At 38.3% G+C, this 19,734-nt stretch overlaps 1 protein-coding gene across 1 annotated transcript; it reads left to right on the forward strand.

The window, feature by feature from the left end:
• Positions 1 to 371: 371 nt before the first annotated feature.
• LOC122300293 (dihydroxy-acid dehydratase, chloroplastic-like) lies at positions 372 to 18,488 on the forward strand. Its single transcript, XM_043110824.1, has 14 exons — positions 372 to 1,128; positions 3,366 to 3,437; positions 5,152 to 5,199; positions 13,696 to 13,850; positions 13,944 to 14,138; positions 14,215 to 14,326; positions 14,578 to 14,647; positions 14,732 to 14,790; positions 14,910 to 15,033; positions 15,147 to 15,217; positions 17,285 to 17,386; positions 17,684 to 17,764; positions 17,911 to 18,069; positions 18,156 to 18,488. Exons 1-14 carry the CDS (start codon positions 586 to 588, stop codon positions 18,204 to 18,206), a joined length of 1,842 nt encoding a protein of 613 aa, XP_042966758.1. The 5' UTR covers positions 372 to 585; the 3' UTR covers positions 18,207 to 18,488.
• Positions 18,489 to 19,734: the final 1,246 nt, after the last annotated feature.

The following is a 19,734-nucleotide window of genomic DNA, read 5'->3' on the forward strand; positions in this document are numbered from 1 at the left end:
CTAAAAAGTTATGGTGATCATATATGAAACTCAAATTGTTGTCTATTTTAAGTTACTTTTCTTCTTACTTCTTCTTAAAATTGAGTTAAATAATTTTGATTGTCTATGATAAAGATAAATAGCAATATTATTTATATTGAAAAAATGTCTCGAATTTGTGTCTCAAAATTTTTTTACTTAATCATTAAGAAATTTTTTTAAAATAATATTGTGATTTTTTATTTGTTTTAAAAAGGTTTATGATGATTAAAAAAATGTATAAAAAAATAAAAAAATAAGAAAAATGAAATGCAGTGTTCGGGACTTTTTTGGGGATGTGCTTCACTTCTTCGGTGGCTGTAGAAGGGGTCAAAGATAAAACCTCCTAGTGTCGGCTGTGAAGTGACAACAGTGAAGGCGAGAGTTCATAGGTGCAAAACGCTTGCATTCAGCTCGTGTCTTTCATTTTCACTCACTCTACAAACAACAGGAATCCTGGAGTTCAAAACCCCTCGTCGCATCTTCATAACAAGACCAAAAAAATAAAAAGAAAAATAAAAGCCCTCATTCCCCTCCCTAAACCCCAGCTCCACACGACGCGCCGTAATGCAAGCCACTTTAGTAGCACCAACCCCGCGCGCCGCCCTGATTGCCTCACACTATGGGCCAAGTCAGTACCGCACCTCCTTCTCTCTCCGAGCGTCCGTCTCCTCCCCACCTCCCCCGTCTGTCACCGTCGACTCTTCGTCCGCACCCCCCACCGCCCAAACCCACAAGCTTAACAAGTATAGCTCCCGTGTCACCGAGCCCAAGTCCCAGGGTGGGTCCCAGGCGATCCTCCTTGGCGTGGGTCTCTCCGAAGACGACTTGTTGAAGCCCCAGATCGGCATCTCCTCAGTATGGTACGAGGGCAACACGTGCAACATGCATCTACTAGGGCTTTCCGAGGCTGTCAAGGAAGGTGTCCGGGAGGCCGGTATGGTTGGGTTCAGGTTTAACACCGTTGGGGTCAGTGACGCTATCTCTATGGGGACCAGAGGCATGTGCTACAGCCTGCAGTCCAGGGACCTCATCGCTGATAGCATTGAGACAGTGATGAGTGCTCAGTGGTACGATGGGAATATTTCTATTCCTGGTTGTGACAAGAATGTGAGTCGGGAAACTCTTTTCTTTCGGGGGCTGGGAACTTTTGGCTGCTGGGTTTTTGCTTGGTTTTTTAATTTTCTGTGATGGGTATTGGTGATTGCGATTGTTTTATTGGTTGTTATCGTCTTGATGTTTTCAGTAATGACCCAAAATTCTATATTTCATTTATCCTCTTTGCCTTTTTGTATCCTTTTATCTTTGTTTTCCCCACCTTGTTTCTGGTCATTTTCACTTTGTTGTCCTATTTCTTTTCAATATTTGTTTCGTTGCTGTTATGTTTAGTTGCATGGAAGGCTCATCGTATTGTTCAATGCCTCCGTGTGTTTGTTTTCTCAAAAAGAAAGAAAACTGATTAAAACTCGGTACAATCCATCTTCCCTGGCGTCCACAACATACTCTTGATACGAAATAAGCCTCCCTAGAGGAGAGAGTCTGGGACTCCTCGATCACCCTCGAACTAAAAACCCAATAGAGATGGAATTTGAGTCCAACTTCCACCCGTTTTGACCAAGTAAATAAAGCTCCTCCGTATCTCTCGATCAAGTTTCAATGTTTTAGTTTAGTCTAGAATACGTCATGGGTACCTGAGCTACGCCTTTTGAGTTCTTCTATAAATTCTCAATTACTTACAAGAAAACGCTTGGTTGATTCTAAGAATGTGGTTTTTTCTAGTCCTCTTATTGCCAACGTATCCACTTATCTAACTTGAGGCGCGCATCTCGGTTTTTATATAGCAAAAAACCTGGTGGCTCTGGTCTTTCCATGGCCAGAAGGATGGAGAGAAAAAGAAAGAGGGGGGGGGGGGGTAGGAATGAATAGGGATGCCGATTGGTAGTGAGCTCTATTGGGTTTGTAGGGTCTCTTGGGAGCACCTCGTTGCTATTAAAGATCCTAATTGGCCAGAGGGGTGTTGTTATAAGTGGGTGTTGGTGTAGCTTGCGTGAGTTTAGCAGTTGTGATTGGGTAGGAGGGCAAATAGTGGCTTTTGAGTAGACTTGGGTCTGTGGTGGGCTAGCTGAAGACTTACCTTTTTGAGGCCAGAAGGATGGAGAATAGGGTAGAAATAAACAGGGATAATGACTGGTAGTGAGCTCTATTGGTTCCCGAGGATCTTAATTGGTCAGAGGCGCAATGTTGTTATAAGCAGGTCTACGCAGGTTTTGTTTTGGGTTTATCGGTTGTGCATCACCCCCTTCCCTAGGTTAGGAGTGTTACGTGCTTCGTAAATGTGCCTGGTTAAGAGACCCAACTTGATAAGAATACCTAGTTTATCGAAAAATAAAAACATAATCTCATAGCAATAAAATTTAAAACTGATATTTTTGTGAAAAAAAAAAACACTTATTAACTAAGTTTGAAAGCCCCTTGACACATGATCTATGCCTGGCCGTCAGCTCATTCACACTATCTTCTTTACCTGGACATTTTAAAAACATAAAAAATACGAACAAACAACAAAAAATGAGTCGAATACTCAAAAAGTAGTACATCTTATACTAAACATAATAAACATATTGTTTTCTTGAAAGGCGTGCATACTCAATACTTATAATAACATTAACATGTAAAATGTACTATGCATAACACATTAAACTTGTCTTTCCCCCTTCTTTAATAGTTAGCACACCTTAACCTCCGTGTGCAAGGTTGTGCACTTGTTCCATTGCTTGTGGCCACAAGGGGAACCATTTAACTTATAATAACATAATATGGTGGACCACGCTTAAGTCCGTGGCTTGCACATCCCCCCAAAACTGCATTGGTACCATGCATCTCTTATGGCCATTCTTAAAGGTTCTTTTATAACTTGTCTTTTATCTTTCTTACCATGATGCATGGAGAACATATAATGACATAGCTTATCGTAATCATAAATGAAAACGTATCATGATGCATGTTACTTAGGCTTATCCATACATATTTGGGCCTATTGGGCTGGACCTACTCCATTTGAATCTGGTCCATAATTTCATATCCAATCCTATCTCCTCAATACTAGATCCTCAAATAAAAAGTACGGGCTAATGGCCCATTAAAATAATCTTCCTTCTAGCTGTAACAAAATTGGTCCTGTGGTCCAAACTTATAAAGCCTATAAAATTTGGGTTTGGATGTTACAGGTTGTGATTGGGCAGGACATTTTGTGGCTTTTGAGTAGACTTGAGTGTGTGGCTGTTTTCTTTTGCAACTGTAAAAATTTAAAATTGTTTGTGAATCTTATGTTGGTAATTCTTTTGCAGATGCCAGGTACAATTATGGCAATGGGCCGGCTTAATCGACCAAGTATTATGGTTTATGGTGGAACTATCAAGGTTTGGGACTTGACTTTGACTGCTTATGAAGATTTGATGTTAATAACTGGTTTATTATTTTAGCTCATGAACCTTAACCCAAATATTCCTTGAATAAGTATTGACATGAGAAAATGGTCTACATCGGGGTTAATGCTTTAGTCTATTTTTTGTTAATTGTTTTTTGGAATTTAGAAAGTCAACAGTTGTGGAATTAAGTAAGTGTAGAAGAGTTAATATTGTTTTTGAACCAATGAGTGCCTACCTATTGCTGGATTTATTTTGCTTACTTGGCTGATGAAAAACTGTTGTAATTATGAGCATGAGCTCTAAATTGCTAAAACACCAAGCAGGTAATGTTAAAGGATCTCTTATCTTACGTAGTCTTGTGGTAGGACATCATCCAGAAAATCACATGCTATAAAAATAAAAGAAGTTTTCCTCTTTGCTTTAGGTTTTCAGTATCCTAAAGATCAGTGAAATTAAATTTAAATAATTGAAAAAAAAAGGTGCTGTTTGAAGTCTTGAAATAACTCCAAAATAATAATCTCAACTGATGGGTTGGCCAATACCTTATGGACCCTTCTAATATACTTATGGTTCTAATCCAGTTTCAATGACTTGATGTTCCATTTAGTTTAAAGTCATACTCTGCGAAGATGCCCCTTTTTTTAAGTTTAAAGGCATACTCTGTGAAAAAGAGTACTCTACAGGGATGGGTCCGAAGGGCCCTGCCTTGGAAAGGTTCCTTGACATAGAAGAAAAGTTTACTGATCCAAGGAATGCTCATGCCACATATGGGCTTATGCTTAAAAAGGACTAGTCAGTGGTATAATTGGAGCCCCTAGAATTATTATAATGGGCAAGAACTTCTCGCTCTCAAGCAATGTGGGATTCCATTCACCACCTATACGTGACATCACAAAAGGTTTTCTTGCATTCAGAATCATCATACTTGGCAGACCAAGTAAATTTGTTCTCATTGAAACACTGAGGTGCTGATTGAAGTCTTGTAATGACTCCAAAATAACCATTCCAACTGATGTGTTGGCCAACACCATATGGACCCTTCTAATATACTTATGGTTCTGATCCAGCTTCAATGAATTCACTGAACTAGAACGCACAGGTGATGCTTGTGTATATGTCCCGTATGCCTAGGCTTTTGCCTATTCTTATAATCAATAAGATTTTGTTTACTGATAAAAAAATCCAGTTTCAATGAATTGATGTTCCATTTAGTTTAAAGTCATACTCTGTGAAGATGTCCTCTTTTTTGGGTAGTCAAATAAAAATATCCAGAAACTCCCTTGTGAAGTTTTTCCCAAGTTGCTATCAAATTTCAGCATGTCCTCCCTCCTGTGACTTAGGGTTGTTAGCACAAATCCGTCATAATGGGAGTTTTGTTAGTATGATGTAGAGCAAATGGCAAGGTGTCAACCTGTTGGATCAACTAGAACCATCAAATATTTCAACTTAAACGGTTTTGGTACTAATAAAAAAAATTCATCTGGCATTCTGTCAGAATGTTATATCTGGATTAATTTATTAATGATTAAGACACAATGTTGTCTATCATATAATTATACACAATTCTGATGCAACTATTTACTTGACATGTTTGAATTCACTGTTTCTTTTCTTGGTTTCTCCTATTCAAGTTGTAGCTGGTCAGAGAGTTGAAGTTTTGTTTAATGTGTTCATAAAGTATCTTCTTTGATTGTTTGTTTTGCAGCCTGGTCATTTTCAAGGCCATTCGTATGATATCATCTCTGCCTTTCAGGTATACTTTCTGAGGCTATTTCTTCTAGCTTAAAGTTATATATGAGTTCTTTGAAGTCTAATTTTAACCCTCAATTATTTTTTTACTGTCACACACTTCTTTTCTCCCTTCTGCAATGCCTTTGGTGTCTTGAACAGATTTCTTTTGATCGGTAAATAAAATTTTATTGATCATAAGAATAGGCAAAAGCCCAAGTACATGGGTCATACACAGGAGCAATGCCTAGGAGTGATGTCCTAGTGATACAAGAAATCATCTTGAACAGATTTGAAAAGTAGAGAAGTTTTTCTGGGCAGATTCATCTGGGTCTTATACTTTTGACTCCTTTTAGTGATTGTTTTGGCATTTTTGGATGGTCTGGTGTAATCGATAGTTGTCAATTGCAGTTTTGGTGGAATCGAGAGTTGCTATTACACCTAGAGCCTAGGTGTAATAGCAAAATATCAAAAACAAATATTGAAACTTCTCTGCCATTTGGAATAATATATAAAAATGTTTAAAAAAGGAAAGATAGTAATATATATAATAGCTATTAACTTAATTTGTTAATAAAAAGGAAAGATTACATGAAATTCAAATAAGATTTTATATAATAATCTTGTCCTTTATGAATTATACAAAACCATGACAAGAAGTGTGGTAGTTAAAACTCATTTTTTTTATATATTATTTAAAAGAATTACAAACTTGTATTTTTTGCACTTTTAGCTCACTAAAAAAGTGCCCAAAAGCAAGCTTTGTAAATCTGCTTTGCTTTTCATAAGCGAAGTGCTTTAGCTTTGGCGCTTTGTGCTTAACTGTTCTTTTAGCAATATTGGTCTTTTGTCAACCTAGATTAGTGCTCAAGTTTGCAAAACTTTTTTTGGGCAAATGCTGCTTTTATGGGATATTTCTGATAGAGCTTCTGAGACTTGGGGCTTGTTTGGGAAACATATCTCTATCAAAATTTCTCATAATTTTTTTCCCAAACATCACTCAAAACACAAGCACTTTTTAATTTCAAATCTTCAACATTTTCATCTAATCATTGCCTAATCATTCTAATTTTCCCACACTTCCAGACAAAACACAAAAAATAATGTTTATTTTTTCAAATTTCAAAACAAAATAATATTATAACAATATTTTAACTTTATAATATTTTTTCTTCAACTTTTTCTCTCCTTTCCCAAAACCCAATAAAACATTTTAACTCAAACCATTTCACTACTATTCACAAACCCTTTCAGTAATATTTACAAAATTCACGTCTTTTCTCATTTCCCAAGCATCCTCTTACATTCTCGTTTGAACTGCTAGTGAAGCCAGTTGGAGAGAAAACATCAAAATTGACTAGAACCATTTTTGTTTTATTTAGTAAAAGTAAAACGGGGTTGGGCCTTTGAAAAGTGTAAGGAGATAAGGGAGGTTTTCTTTATTTTTTAAAATTTATGTTGGGGAACATAAGTAGAGTTTTTATTTTTATTTTTTTGCATGATGTGTGGTGTGGGGAATTTGCTTTAAGAGGCATTTGGAGCAGCAGAGTCCCTAAGAAGGTTACTTTTTTTTAGATTGCCCCTGGTGTCCGGAACAACGTCCTGACTAATCCTAGGGGTGCATAGGCCCTTGGCAATGAATTTCCTGCAAGTGCATCTTGGGTAATTTAAGGGAAAAATCTCTCAATCCGATGGCTCCTAGAGATTGCCCTAGAGATTGTTTGCACCTAGTGGGATTCGAACCTTGGATCTTGGATGGAGCATACCACCAACACCAAGGCCTTTGCCACCCTTAGAAGGTTACTTTTTTGCTTGGACATGTGCATTGGGGAGGGTCAAACTCTGGATAATTGTTGTTGTTTGTGTAATTCTTGTGAAGAATTAGGTGGACATCTATTGCCTGAGATTTTTGGTCTTGTGTCGTGTATTTATTTGGAGTTTAGGTGATGCCTTTGAAGGTTAGTTATGAGCTGATATGGAATGCTACTCCTCTAGGTATGATATGGACTATTTTTTTTAATCAGTAAACAAATTTTTATTGATCAAAAGAGTACACAAGAGCCCAAGTATACGGGGTATGATATGGACTATTTAGAGGAAGAGGAACAACACGAACTTCAATGGTGTTGACGGTTCATTGATTCAACTTAGGTCTAATTTTGCGCTCATCATATGACTTGAAGCTTGCTTTTAGATGTGTCCATTTTTCTTCCTTAGATTTTAAATGCTGTCTAAAAGTTTCATTATAATTTGCAGGAAACCTATCGTACACCCCCCCCCCTCTTCTCCCCTTATACTTATGGTGTCTCATTTTTCTTTGTTATTCCATCTCAAAAAGGGATGGGTGTGCATTCTCAAAACCGTAACAATCTACTTTTTTTTTTTTGATAGGTACGTAACAATCTTCTTAAAAAGACCTTAGGTGGGCCGAGAATGGTGGTTCAAATTTGAGGAAAAGTTATGTTCTTATTTACTGATAATATGAGAAGTTAAGTGGATCAATGTTTTCATCCTTCACAACTTCCATATATTTTCAAACAGTCCAAACAAGGAAGCATTTCATCTATTTTGGGACAAAGGGAATTTAAAACTTCGTTACTTAATTGAAAGAGCAAGTAAAGTGGAACTCTGATAGTTTGCCAAAAAAAGCCCTTGGCTTTGAAGTGAAACATTCATCCCCAAAAGGATTCACCCATTCCCATATCTTTTTGTTTCCCTAGTATCTATTGGTCGGCTAACTGTGACCCGCCAGTATAGACTTTGCCGGCGACTTCCCCGACCACCCTTCCGACGCAGAAACAGTCGACGAACACCGTGGTTACCTCGGTTTTACCGGCGTTTTCCCCAGAGGCGTCAGCTGAGCCTTTCTCCCCTGTAGAGGCCACGCGTTTGGACTCCATCAGTGGTTCTCAGGCCACCGCTCCTTCCCCACGGTTACAGAAGGGGCCGACGGTCTCCGGCGACCACTCGGCTCCTATTCTGTCTTCCACCCTTGCCGTTAACAGTTCTAATGGGATGAAACTCTCTCTTCCACTGGGGCCAAACGTGGGTGATGCTTCCGATACTTCTCAACTCTTTGGGTCTCTCTTAAGGTTGGGTTTGGATGTTGGGTTGAGTTGAATAAAGTATTGTTAGAATATTAGTTTTAAATATTATGAGTGTGTTAGGATTTGAAAAAGTTAAATTTTTTATTATATTTTATATAGGGATTTGAAAAAGGTGTATGGGGATTTGAAAAAGGTGTATGGGGATTTAAAAAAGTTAAATTTTTTATTATATTTTATATAGAAATTTAAAAAAGTGTATGGAGATTTGAAAAAGGTGTAATGATGAGATGAAATGAGTTGAAGAGAGTTTGGCAACCAAACGGAAGTCACTCTCAAGGATTCTGGAAACTGAGTTGGAAGTGGCTGACAACTCCTCGGTGGATGGGAGCACTTCGGATGAAGGGTCACTATACGGTTCTGATCTCCAGCTGGTATGTAAGGAATTTGGGGCAGACGCATTAGCAACCGATCTGTATGTACCTGGGGATACGCCAAGTCCTTTATGCTCACTGCCACCAACAGAACCTTCGGCTGACCCACAAGTAGATTGGATTTTTCAGAAGATTAAGGATATGAGCCATTGTTTAGGGATGTCTTGTGAGGGCTATGAGGATCAGTTGCAAGCTCTTCTCATCGCAATAAAATCAGGCCAACCTTTACTTGCTAGATCAGCAAAGAAGAAGGATAGGGAACTCAAGAGACTTGCTTGCTCCATTAACTATGATGCACGAGAGGGTAGCGTGTGCAGGGGACGGCACAAGGATAGGGTGAATCTTGGCGATCCATGAAGCCCAAGATTCTTTCTTGGAATGTTCGTGGCTTGAATGACCCGAACAAGCGCCTCAAAGTGAAGAACTTATTACGGGATTGGAAAGCGGATATTATCTGCTTATAGGAGACAAAATTAAAACTTATTGACAGGCACATAATAAGAAGCTTGTGGAATTGCCCTTATGCAGGATGGACCACTCTTGTTTCTAAGGGTGCCTCAGGGGGTATCATATTAATGTGGGATAAGCGAGTAGTCAATCTCGTGGAGGACTTTGTCGGGGAATTTTCGTTAGCATGCTCTTTCTCGAATGTGGATGATGACTTTGTTTGGGGTTTTGCAGGAGTTTATGGGCCAAATGATGATAATAGCAGAAAACTTCTCTGGGATGAGTTAGCTGGCCTATGCTGTTGGTGGGATATTCCGTGGTGTATCGGGGGCGATTTCAACATCACTCGGTTTCCGAGCGAGCGGTCGGGGGTTTCTAATTTGGGCTCAGCTATGGCTGATTTCTCAGCCCTTCTCTTTGACCTAAACTTGGTGGATCTCCCTTTGGCAGGGGGAGATTTCACTTGGTCAAACGAAAGAGCTTGGTCGAGATTGGATAGGTTTGTTGTCTCTCCTTCCTGGGAGACTCACTTTCCCAACTTGTGTCAGAAGTGGCTTCCTCGGCTTTGCTCGGATCATTTCCCCATTTTACTAGATTGTGGAGGTCTTCAGGAGGGACAAAGATACTTTAAGTTCGAGAACATGTGGTTAAAGGTTGACGGATTTGTTGAAAAAATCCATTCGTGGTGGGCCTCTTATCTTTTCACAGGCTCTCCTAGTTTCGTCTTAGCAGGAAAGCTTAAAGCATTAAAGAACGACCTCAGAAAAGGGAATTTGGAAGTCTTTGGGCACATCAAAGACTAGCGGGACAAACTCTTTACGGAGTTACAGCAGCTAGATGAGAGAGAAGTAGATATGACGTCATCTCTTGAGGGCAGGACTAGAAGACTTGTAGTACTTGCAGAGCTGGAAAAAATCACACTCATGGAGGAAATCTCGTGGAAGCAAAAATCACGGGCCCTTTGGTTAAAGGGGATAGAAGCACAAAGTTTTTCCATAGGGTCACTAACTCCCATAGAAGGAATAACGCTATAGAGGTACTCCATGAGGAGGGCAGGGTTATATTGGGTCGAGATGAGATTAAGAACCATGTTGTCCGCTCCTTTGAGAAGCTTTTGACAGAGCAGTACCTTTGGAGACCCAAGACGGACGGCCTAGCTTTTGACTCCATTGACCACACTACCGCCGCATGGTTGGAGAGGCCCTTTGAAGAAAATGAGGTGTTTGGTGTGATAAAAGGTATGAACATGAGGTCCCGGGGCTTTATCTTTGTTCATACAAAGATAAAGCCCCGGGAAACCTTCATGCTTTCCAATGGCTTTTTTTCACACTTGTTGGGAAGTTGTTAAAGAGGACATCATGAAGGTTTTCTTGGAATTTCACTCTTTTATGAAATTTGAGAAGAGCCTTAATGCCTCATTCATTGCTCTTATTCCCAAGAGAGCAAGATCGGTGGAAGTAAATGATTTTCGCCCTATAAGTTTGATAAGTGGAGTTTACAAGATCATCTCTAAAGTCCTAGTGAAGCGATTGAGCGAAGTCATGGGGAAGATTATCTTGAAGTCACAAAACGCCTTTGTAAAAGGAAGGCAAATTTTAGACTCGGTCCTCATTGCCAATGAATGCCTAGAGAGTAGAGTCAGAACCAGCACTCCAGGTATCTTGTGTAAACTGGATATGGAAAAGGCCTTTGATCATGTGAACTGAGATTTTTTGTTGTATATTCTTAGTAGGCATGGTTTTGGGACAAGATGGTGTCAGTGGATCAAGCACTGTATTAGAACTGCCAGATTCTCTGTTTTGATCAACGGCACTCCCGAAGGCTTCTTCAACAGCTCTTGGGGTTTGAGACAAGGGGACCCTTTATCCCCACTCTTATTCATCCTTGTCATGGACATACTGAGCAGAATGTTGGACAGGGCAGTGGTTTCAGGCTTCATCTCGGGTTATTCGGTGGGCGGTTCAACACGTAGAAGCATGGTGGTTTCTCATCTCCTCTTCACCGATGATACGCGGATTTTTTGTGATCCGGATCTGGATCAGATCCGCTCACTCAGAGCACTTCTTCTTTGCTTCGAAGCTGTATCTGGTCTCAAGGTGAATTTATCTAAGTCAGAAGTAGTTCTCGTTGGCTCGGTTAACAACTTAGGGGAAGTGGCTGCCATCTTGGAATGCAAAGTCGCAACATTACCAATGAAGTATCTTGGACTCCCTTTGGGAGCCCCCCATAATTCTAAGGTAATGTGGGAAGGAATCGTGGAGAAAGTTGAAGGCAAACTCGCGGGATGGAAGAGAATCTACTTGTCAAAGGGCGGGAGAACCACACTTATTAAGAGTACGTTATCCAATCTTCCAACGTATTTCCTCTCACTTTTTCCAGTGCCTGCAGGGGTTTCGAATAGACTGGAAAAGATCTTTCGTGACTTTCTATGGGGAGGCTTAGAGAATACAAAGAAGTTCCATTTGATCAAATGGGAAAAAGTATGCACCCCATTATCTTGTGGAGGTTTGGGCCTACGAAATTTGAGAACCTTTAACAAGGCACTCCTTGGGAAATGTTTATGGCGCTTTCATCTTGAGGGAGACGCTCTTTGGAAAAAAATTTTAGAAATCAAATATGGGTGTGCATGGGGAGGTTGGTGCTCAAATGAAGTCAGAGGGGCCTATGGTGTGGGAGTTTGGAAATATATCCGGAAGGGTTGGGATGAGTTTCTTGGCAACTGTAGGTTCGAGGTGGGAAGAGGCACGCGGACAAAATTTTGGCATGACCGTTGGTGTGGAGATGTGATCTTGAAAAATGCTTTTCCCTCTCTTTATAGGATCGCGTTGGATCAAGGTTCTTCAGTGGCTGATTATATGTGCATTAATTCTGACTCCATCACTTGGTCTGTGAGTTTCACCAGAGCTGTACAAGATTGGGAGATGGGGGACATCACTGAGTTCTATAGAGTGCTATACTCGCTGAAGCTAAGGGCAAGAAGGGAGGACAAACTACTTTGGACTGGCACAGGGAACAAGAAATTCTCGGTCCGCTCATACCATAAAGCCTTGTCGACACACTCTTCCAATGCTTTCCCCTGGAAGAGCATTTGGAGGAGCAATGTTCCCCTCAAAGTCGCTTTTTTTGGTTGGGTGGCCTCCCATGGTAAAATCTTAACAATCGACAAATTAAGAAAGCGTGGATTTTACGTAATGGACTGGTGCTACATGTGCAAACGCAACGGTGAATCGGCGGATCATCTTCTCCTTCATTGCGAAGTAGTTAAGGCTTTATGGGATGCAATCTTCTTGAGGCTTGACATTCCATGGGTCATGCCTAAGAGGGTGATAGACCTATTGTCTTGTTGGCAAAGGATTAGGGGCAATCGCCAGATCGCTGCTGTATTGAAGATGATACCTTTATGCCTAATGTGGTGCACATGGAATGAAAGGAATGACCGCTGTTTTGAGGATAAGGAGCGTTCCCCGGACAGCTTTAGGGACTTTTTCTTTCATACTTTGTTACTTTGGGCCCACTCTATTGCATGGAATGGCACGGGAATTAATGACTTGTATGCTACTATCCGTAGCACGTAGCTTTTGTAACTAGGCTTTTCTTGTATACTCCCTGTGTACTCGGGCTTTGCCTATTTACAAGGATCAATAAATTTTCTTTTTACCTATCAAAAAAAAAAAAGTATCTATTGGCCTTTTTTTGTTCACATCTGTATGGAGCACTAAAACCATTAAGATATCGTGAAAAATCAAAATATTCATCAACTGTTAAACAATTTAATAGTACTTCTCTTGTATAAGAAGGTTGTTTAATATTGTTGAATATTCCATCTACCAATGTCTTAAAAAATTCCAATATTCAATTTGAGCTGCATATGCTGCCAATTAGGTTGTTGTAATGGTCTTGGAATTCGTGGAAGTTAGGTTGGTAATTCTCATGAACATTGGTTTTCATGAAACATGAAAAATGTTGTGTTTAAGAAAACTATTAAGATGATATCCAATTTTTTCTGAAAATAACTATGTGGAGTTAATTCTTGGGGGAAGAAATGTATGATAGGATGACATAGACCTGGGAAACGGGGCTAGCAATTTAGCTTTATGTCTGTCTCTCATGTTACGTCTGAACTTCCATTACATGGTATATAAGCGGCCTCTTTAATGATGAGCTCTAAAAAGTCACCAAAAATTGTGAATATAGACAAGTAAAACAAATATATATATAGAAGTTTTAAGGTGACAGTTTGCTGTTGTGTGGAATATTTTTCTTGTCCTGACTTATAAATATTCATGGAAAATCTTATAAGAGTAAGATAACTGATTTTTTTTCGCATTGGTAAGCAGGGACTGCACCACATGTGGCTATGGTTAATCGCATGTTTTTGTGTGATTCACATGCAGCTGTGCTTGGAAAGGCACCTTTGTATTGCATGTCCTAGTTAAATTGTTAAAAATTCTACTTCCATTTGTATGGTACGCTTTTGCCAATATGTATAGCCATAGCTTTTGAAAATTAAGAATAATCTGTATCGTAAATGCTGTAACTCATTTTTGTCGTGCTAACTTTGCAACTCATCTTTGTCTGATTCAATTCTCACTGTAGTGTTATGGAGAATTTGTTAGTGGTTCCATAACTGATGAGCAGAGGAAGATTATTGTCCGTAACTCATGCCCTGGGGCAGGGGCTTGTGGTGGGATGTATACGGCCAATACCATGGCTTCTGCTATTGAAGCAATGGGAATGTGTCTGCCTTACAGGTAGAATTATTTTTCAACGTTTGATCACTTGAATTGGCATCAGCTAGCATTGTTGTTCTTATTCTCTCTCTCTCTCTCTCTCTCTCTCTAAAGCTCTTCGACACCTGCTGAAGATCCATTGAAGTTGGATGAGTGCCGTTTAGCAGGAAAGTATCTTTTGGAATTACTGAAGATGGACTTGAAACCACGAGATATTATCACTCCAAAATCCCTACGTAATGCGATGGTTATTGTCATGGCACTAGGTGGCTCGACAAATGCTGTATTACACTTGATTGCTATTGCAAGGTGAGGAGACTTCTCGCGACCTGATTTTCCATGAATACCATTGATTGAAAGTGCCTTATGATGAAATTCTTTGCAGGTCTGTTGGTCTGGAACTAACTCTTGATGATTTTCAGAAGGTCAGCGATAAGGTTCCATTTCTTGCAGATCTTAAGCCTAGTGGCAAATATGTCATGGAGGATGTACACAAGGTCTGCTTTATAATAAATATCGTCTTGTGCTTTAAATTTACAACTTCTATTGCTCTTGTATATGCCCCGTATACTTGGGCATATGCCTTCTCTTTTGATCAATAAAAATTGGTTTACCGATCAAATATTTTTTTTAAACTTCTATGAATGAATTTGGCTCAGGATATTTTTAAGTGCATGTGACACTTTTAATATGGTTTTTGTTTGTCACCGTTTCCTCTTGATGAGCCTATGAATAATTGTTTTGATAGATTGGAGGAACACCTGCTGTCATTCGCTACCTTTTGGAGCACGGTCTTCTAGATGGGGATTGTATGACTGGTAAATTTATTTCGATCTCTTTCATCAGAAAATGCATTTTTTTTTCTGTGTTTTTATATTAACCTAGAACTATTTCCTCTTTAGTCACTGGAAAGACACTGGCTGAAAATGCAGCAATGTTCCCTCCCTTAGCCAGAGGACAGGTTTGATGGCATTTATATTGTTATCCTCATCTATTGATTTTTCTGTTGCTTTTATTGTTGATCACTTACATTTGAATGCAAACAAGGCAGTTCTTGCTTGTTTTTTCCCCTTCGTTCAGGATGTAATACGACCATTGGAAAACCCCATAAAGAAAACAGGCCACCTCCAGATATTGTATGGAAATCTTGCACCAAATGGTTCTGTAGCAAAAATCACTGGCAAAGAAGGGCTATATTTCTCTGGTGCTATTTTATGTTTTACTTTTGTACTATTATTCTTGAAGTTCCACGTTCTATATTTAATCTTCACTCTACTGCAAAAGTATTTAGGTATTTATTACAAAATTGTTCTCCAGGTCCTGCACTCATATTTGAAGGAGAGGAATCTATGATTGCAGCTATCTCAGAGGATCCTCTGAGCTTTAAGGTATGTTGTTTTAGTCAACAATGTTATGTAATGAGGTCTTTATAGGCAGCAGTTTTTACTGCTGTGTTACTGATTGTTAAGGTCAAACCCAAAAAGATAAAACAAGAGGATTGGATAACTGTCTGTGTATATGTCCCATCATTGAAAAGCTGATGATTTATCTGATCCGTGTGATGGGGATGTGTTACACAGTCCAGGTTTAACCGGTCAAAAGACATGTTGCACCCATGGTCTTCGAGATTCCTCATTAAAAATTATAGCTTTTGGGAAAAGAATGACTGTTGCCCAATAAGTTGTTTCAGATATAATTTATTTACTAAAAATGGCCACCTTTTATCTCAAAAAATAAAATTAAAAAAAAGGATAAAACAAAAGGAATTAGGAATTGTTTTGGGTAAAAAATAGTTAAAAGCAAGCGTCATTGCTAAGCACTGCTTCTTTTTTAGATGGCTGCTTTTCTCTCATATCATTTGGCCTGGTAGTGAATGATATTTTCTGGTGTGTCGATTTTAGTTCTCCAACCTGACCTTTCTCTAAGGAAATCCATTAAATCTGAGTTTGGGTTTGTGTTCTAACAGTTTGGTGATACTTGAATTATTCTTGAATTGGCTGAACTTACACCCTTATCTGTTAAAGACTTGTTATGCCCAAAGGACTAAGCATGATTCTTTTGATCATTTTTTAACGTTGATTTTTATTATTGATTTTCTAGAAGGAGAGGCCTGAAACAGTGAAACTTTTTTTTTGATAAGTAATAAAAGATTTTATTCCCAAGAAATAGGCATAAGCCCAAGTACACAGGACGTATACAAAGGAAATACCTACTACTTTCCAAAAATGAAAGGGAAAAAAAAAAAACAGATTCTGGAAATTATCTTCCATTACAAAAGCTAGCCCACAAACTCAAAAGTACTAAAGAAAAAATCCCTAAGTTTTCCCAATGATCTTCTTTGTCTTCGAAGCATCTCCCATTCTTTTCAAGCCATAGGCCCCACATGAGACAAGAAGGAATCATCTTCCAAATGTCGGAAAGAAACGCGTGTTGCTTTGAAAACAAGAAACGCAACATGGAGGAGCTAAAGAACTTCTGTTTTCAAACTTTAATGCTTTGGTTTTCCACTATTGTACTAAATGGGGACAATGTTCATGATTTTTATCTTTAATTCCTTGAGCATAGAATGTATCTAGGTATCTTATGTGTACTTCCTGTGTACACGGGTTACGCCTATTATATTCTGAGCAATAATATTTATCTTTTACTTATAAATAAAAAAGGAATCATCTTCTAAACATGAACAGCATTCTTGCTACCCTTCCACCCTACCAATAAATCCACCACTTCCTTGGGCATTACCCAAAGTAAACCAGTCCGAGTCAAAACCTCATTCCTCAAGAACCTGGCCACTTCACAATGAAGAAAGAGGTGATTAACAGATTCCCCATCCTTCTTGCACATGACACAATGAAACTTATCAGTTTTTATCTCCTATATATGATATTCATCCTGAACATTCATTTGCATTACCCTTATTTCGTTAATTTTATCTTTCCAATGATCGAAGAGGAATTTCATACTTGGAAGAACTTTCCAAACTCTATTTTGAGGGGGCTGAAAGTTTAATTTCTTTGGTTTCTTCTTTAGAAGTTGTGCCTTGATTGCTGCTTGTGCATTACATGCAGACCAGTCTAATATCAATTATCTGCTGAAAACTCGTGAAATTTGGAGTTTGAAATGATCTTCTTCTAGGTTTTCATATTTTAAATCCTTATTTCTTGCATCAACAAATTTCAATTTCACTGCTCTTGTTAGGCTCCTAGGTATTCTGTCTGCATTTTGTAAATTTTGATATTTTCTTATTTTAACTTGCACCCGTGATACTTTCCCATGATACTGTTATTTATATCTTAAAAGTCTTGGGCATCTGTCCATCACATCCAAATGTAAGCAGCGTCCCTCATGATAGTGGTATCTTTTCTTTTTTTATTTGTGTAGTCATAGATATTATTGTGGAACTCAGATGTGGTGTGATTTTTCTTTATATCATGTTTATGTTTGCCATGTTTCAGGGAAAGGTAGTCGTTATTAGAGGAGAGGGGCCGAAGGGGGGACCAGGCATGGCTGAAATGTTGACACCAACAAGTGCAATAATGGGAGCAGGTCTTGGAAAGGTTTGGTTTTATTCAATCCCAGTTTTGGTTTGAGCTATGGTCTGTTCTTTTCAGAATCTGGGTCAACTCATTATCCTGTAGTTTTCTGGATCGTGTGACATGGACACTTACTAAATACTTCTTTTGTGTTCAAATTTTATGGATGGCTCAATCTATTGGGATTCATCAAGGTCATGAATCTACAACAAAACTGATAAATTCGTTATATGTCTTTTTAAACATGAACTTAGTTGACTATGCATGTTGTTTCCTAAGAATATGACGTGTTTGTTTGGATATTGCTTTCGATTGCTGCAGGATGTTGCTTTGTTGACTGATGGTAGGTTTTCAGGCGGTTCACATGGATTTGTTGTTGGCCACATATGCCCTGAAGCACAGGTGCACCAGCTATTTATCATTATCATCATGGATAACTAAATTAAAAAAGTACTAGAGGAAAAGTTTTCCCTCTTTCTAAGGGAACTAAAACCTACAAAATTAAGAAAAATAGGAGACCAAAATAATGCGTTGCCAATCGTTTTCAGGAAGGTGGTCCGATTGGTTTGATTGAAAATGGAGACATCATCAATGTTGATGTTCAGAAGAGGAGAATAGATGTGCAGGTATCGGATGAGGAGATGGAGTGGCGACGGAAGAAATGGACTCCACCTGCATATAAGGCCAACAGAGGAGTGCTTTACAAGGTACTTTTGAGACTCTGCCTTGACATCCATTTTTAGTGTATACTAGTTGATGTATTTATTAAAGAAGCGTCCTATTTTATTTCCAGTACATCAAGAACGTGCAGTCGGCTTCAAAGGGATGCGTGACTGATGAGTAGTGTGGCCAGCCAGCCCGTAGAGTACATGCCTTTTTTTGCGGCTATTCTACTTCATCTGTTCTTTATTAATTCAGGGAGAACTTGTTTTTCTCTCCATTTAGGGGATAATTTCTCAAACCAATACTTCTTGACTCTGCATAGATGAAGTACGAACATGTTGCTTATCTTAATGAATTTTGGAGGTATTGATACACCTACTTGGGTAGAAGTTTGATGCAAATTAGGAGGATGCTCCATAATTTGTGGAGATATTTTAATTAATAATGATCTTTTTCTAATTTATTGCTTTCTTAGTTAGATTAGCATTTCCTAATTTTATTCTATCTGCAATTGTTATTTCCTAGTTAGATTAGTATATTTTAGTTTTATTCTATCTATAATGGTTATTTCCTAGTTAGATTAGTATTCTATTTTGTTGGCTATTTAAGGATCAAGGATGTACAATTAAAGACACTTCTTGAATGATTAATGAAATTGCATGTTTGATCTTGAGATGAGACTAGTCTCATTAGACACCGGAACTGTTAATCTATTTTCTTGGAGAGATTCCAATTTTATAGAGAGAGATTCTGTGCTTTTCTCTTCTTGACATCGACGCGTGGTTGAACCAGGAAGTTGGCACCAAAGTTAGAACTCACCATTGAAAACTCAAGTTGCAAGGGAGGATGTCCAAGAGCTTGTTTACACATTATTAACCTTTTGCTTTTGTCAAGTGGGACATGAATTGTAACATTCTACAACGCTTCACAGCAAACGACCATGGTGACTTACGGCCTGAACCTGGACCCGAGTGTGTAATGCAGCTTGGGATATGGCCCAAGCCAGTAGGTTTTGAAACCCAAAAATTTGGGCATCCGAGGTGTACCCTTTATTTTATTTTTTAAAACTATTTTACTAAAATATTTTCAAGAATAAAAGTATTGACAAAACAATAAAGGCAATGAAAGAAATCTTAAAACAACTAACACTGTCCATTGTCCATGATGATAAAAAGTACTATGTGAGAAAAATAACTAAAACTAGAAACAACTATTTACCTTTTTAATTAATTGCATAAAGAAAAACCTCATATTTATTAAGGAAAATGCATGCAGCACACGTAATGCAATCCATATACAGAACACAAAATTGCATGGTTATACGCACTAATTTGATTTTGCTAACAAGCAGTTGGTCTAGAAGCATACCTTCAGTTACATATTTGCTCCAGACACCAATAGGCTCTTCGATGAATCGGTGAAGGGAATAGAAGCATAGGTATTAATAATTATTATAATTTTTTAAAATTTTTACACAAAATAAAATAAATAATTTAATTTTTTCGTATTTTAAAATAAAAATAATATTAAAAAAATATATTTTAATAAGATTTTATTTCATTTCTAATTTTTATCTCAATTCATATAGAAAACAAACGAGAACGTGGTTTATAAGCCACTTCACTACAAATAAAAATGCACCACATGGGCTATAAAATAAAAATCCATATATGCACATGGGCAATGATAAACCTTACACTTTTCTTATT

The sequence above is a fragment of the Carya illinoinensis genome, chromosome 2, assembly GCF_018687715.1.
Source record: "Carya illinoinensis cultivar Pawnee chromosome 2, C.illinoinensisPawnee_v1, whole genome shotgun sequence".
Lineage (NCBI taxonomy): Eukaryota > Viridiplantae > Streptophyta > Magnoliopsida > Fagales > Juglandaceae > Carya > Carya illinoinensis.

Coding starts and splice junctions, on each gene's coding strand:
- LOC122300293 (XM_043110824.1), top strand. CDS start 586: ATGCAAGCCACTTTAGTAGCACCAACCCCGCGCGCCGCCCTGATTGCC. Junction 17,765..17,910: donor ACATATGCCCTGAAGCACAG/GTGCACCAGCTA, acceptor AATCGTTTTCAG/GAAGGTGGTCCGATTGGTTT. Junction 18,070..18,155: donor ACAGAGGAGTGCTTTACAAG/GTACTTTTGAGA, acceptor TTTTATTTCCAG/TACATCAAGAACGTGCAGTC.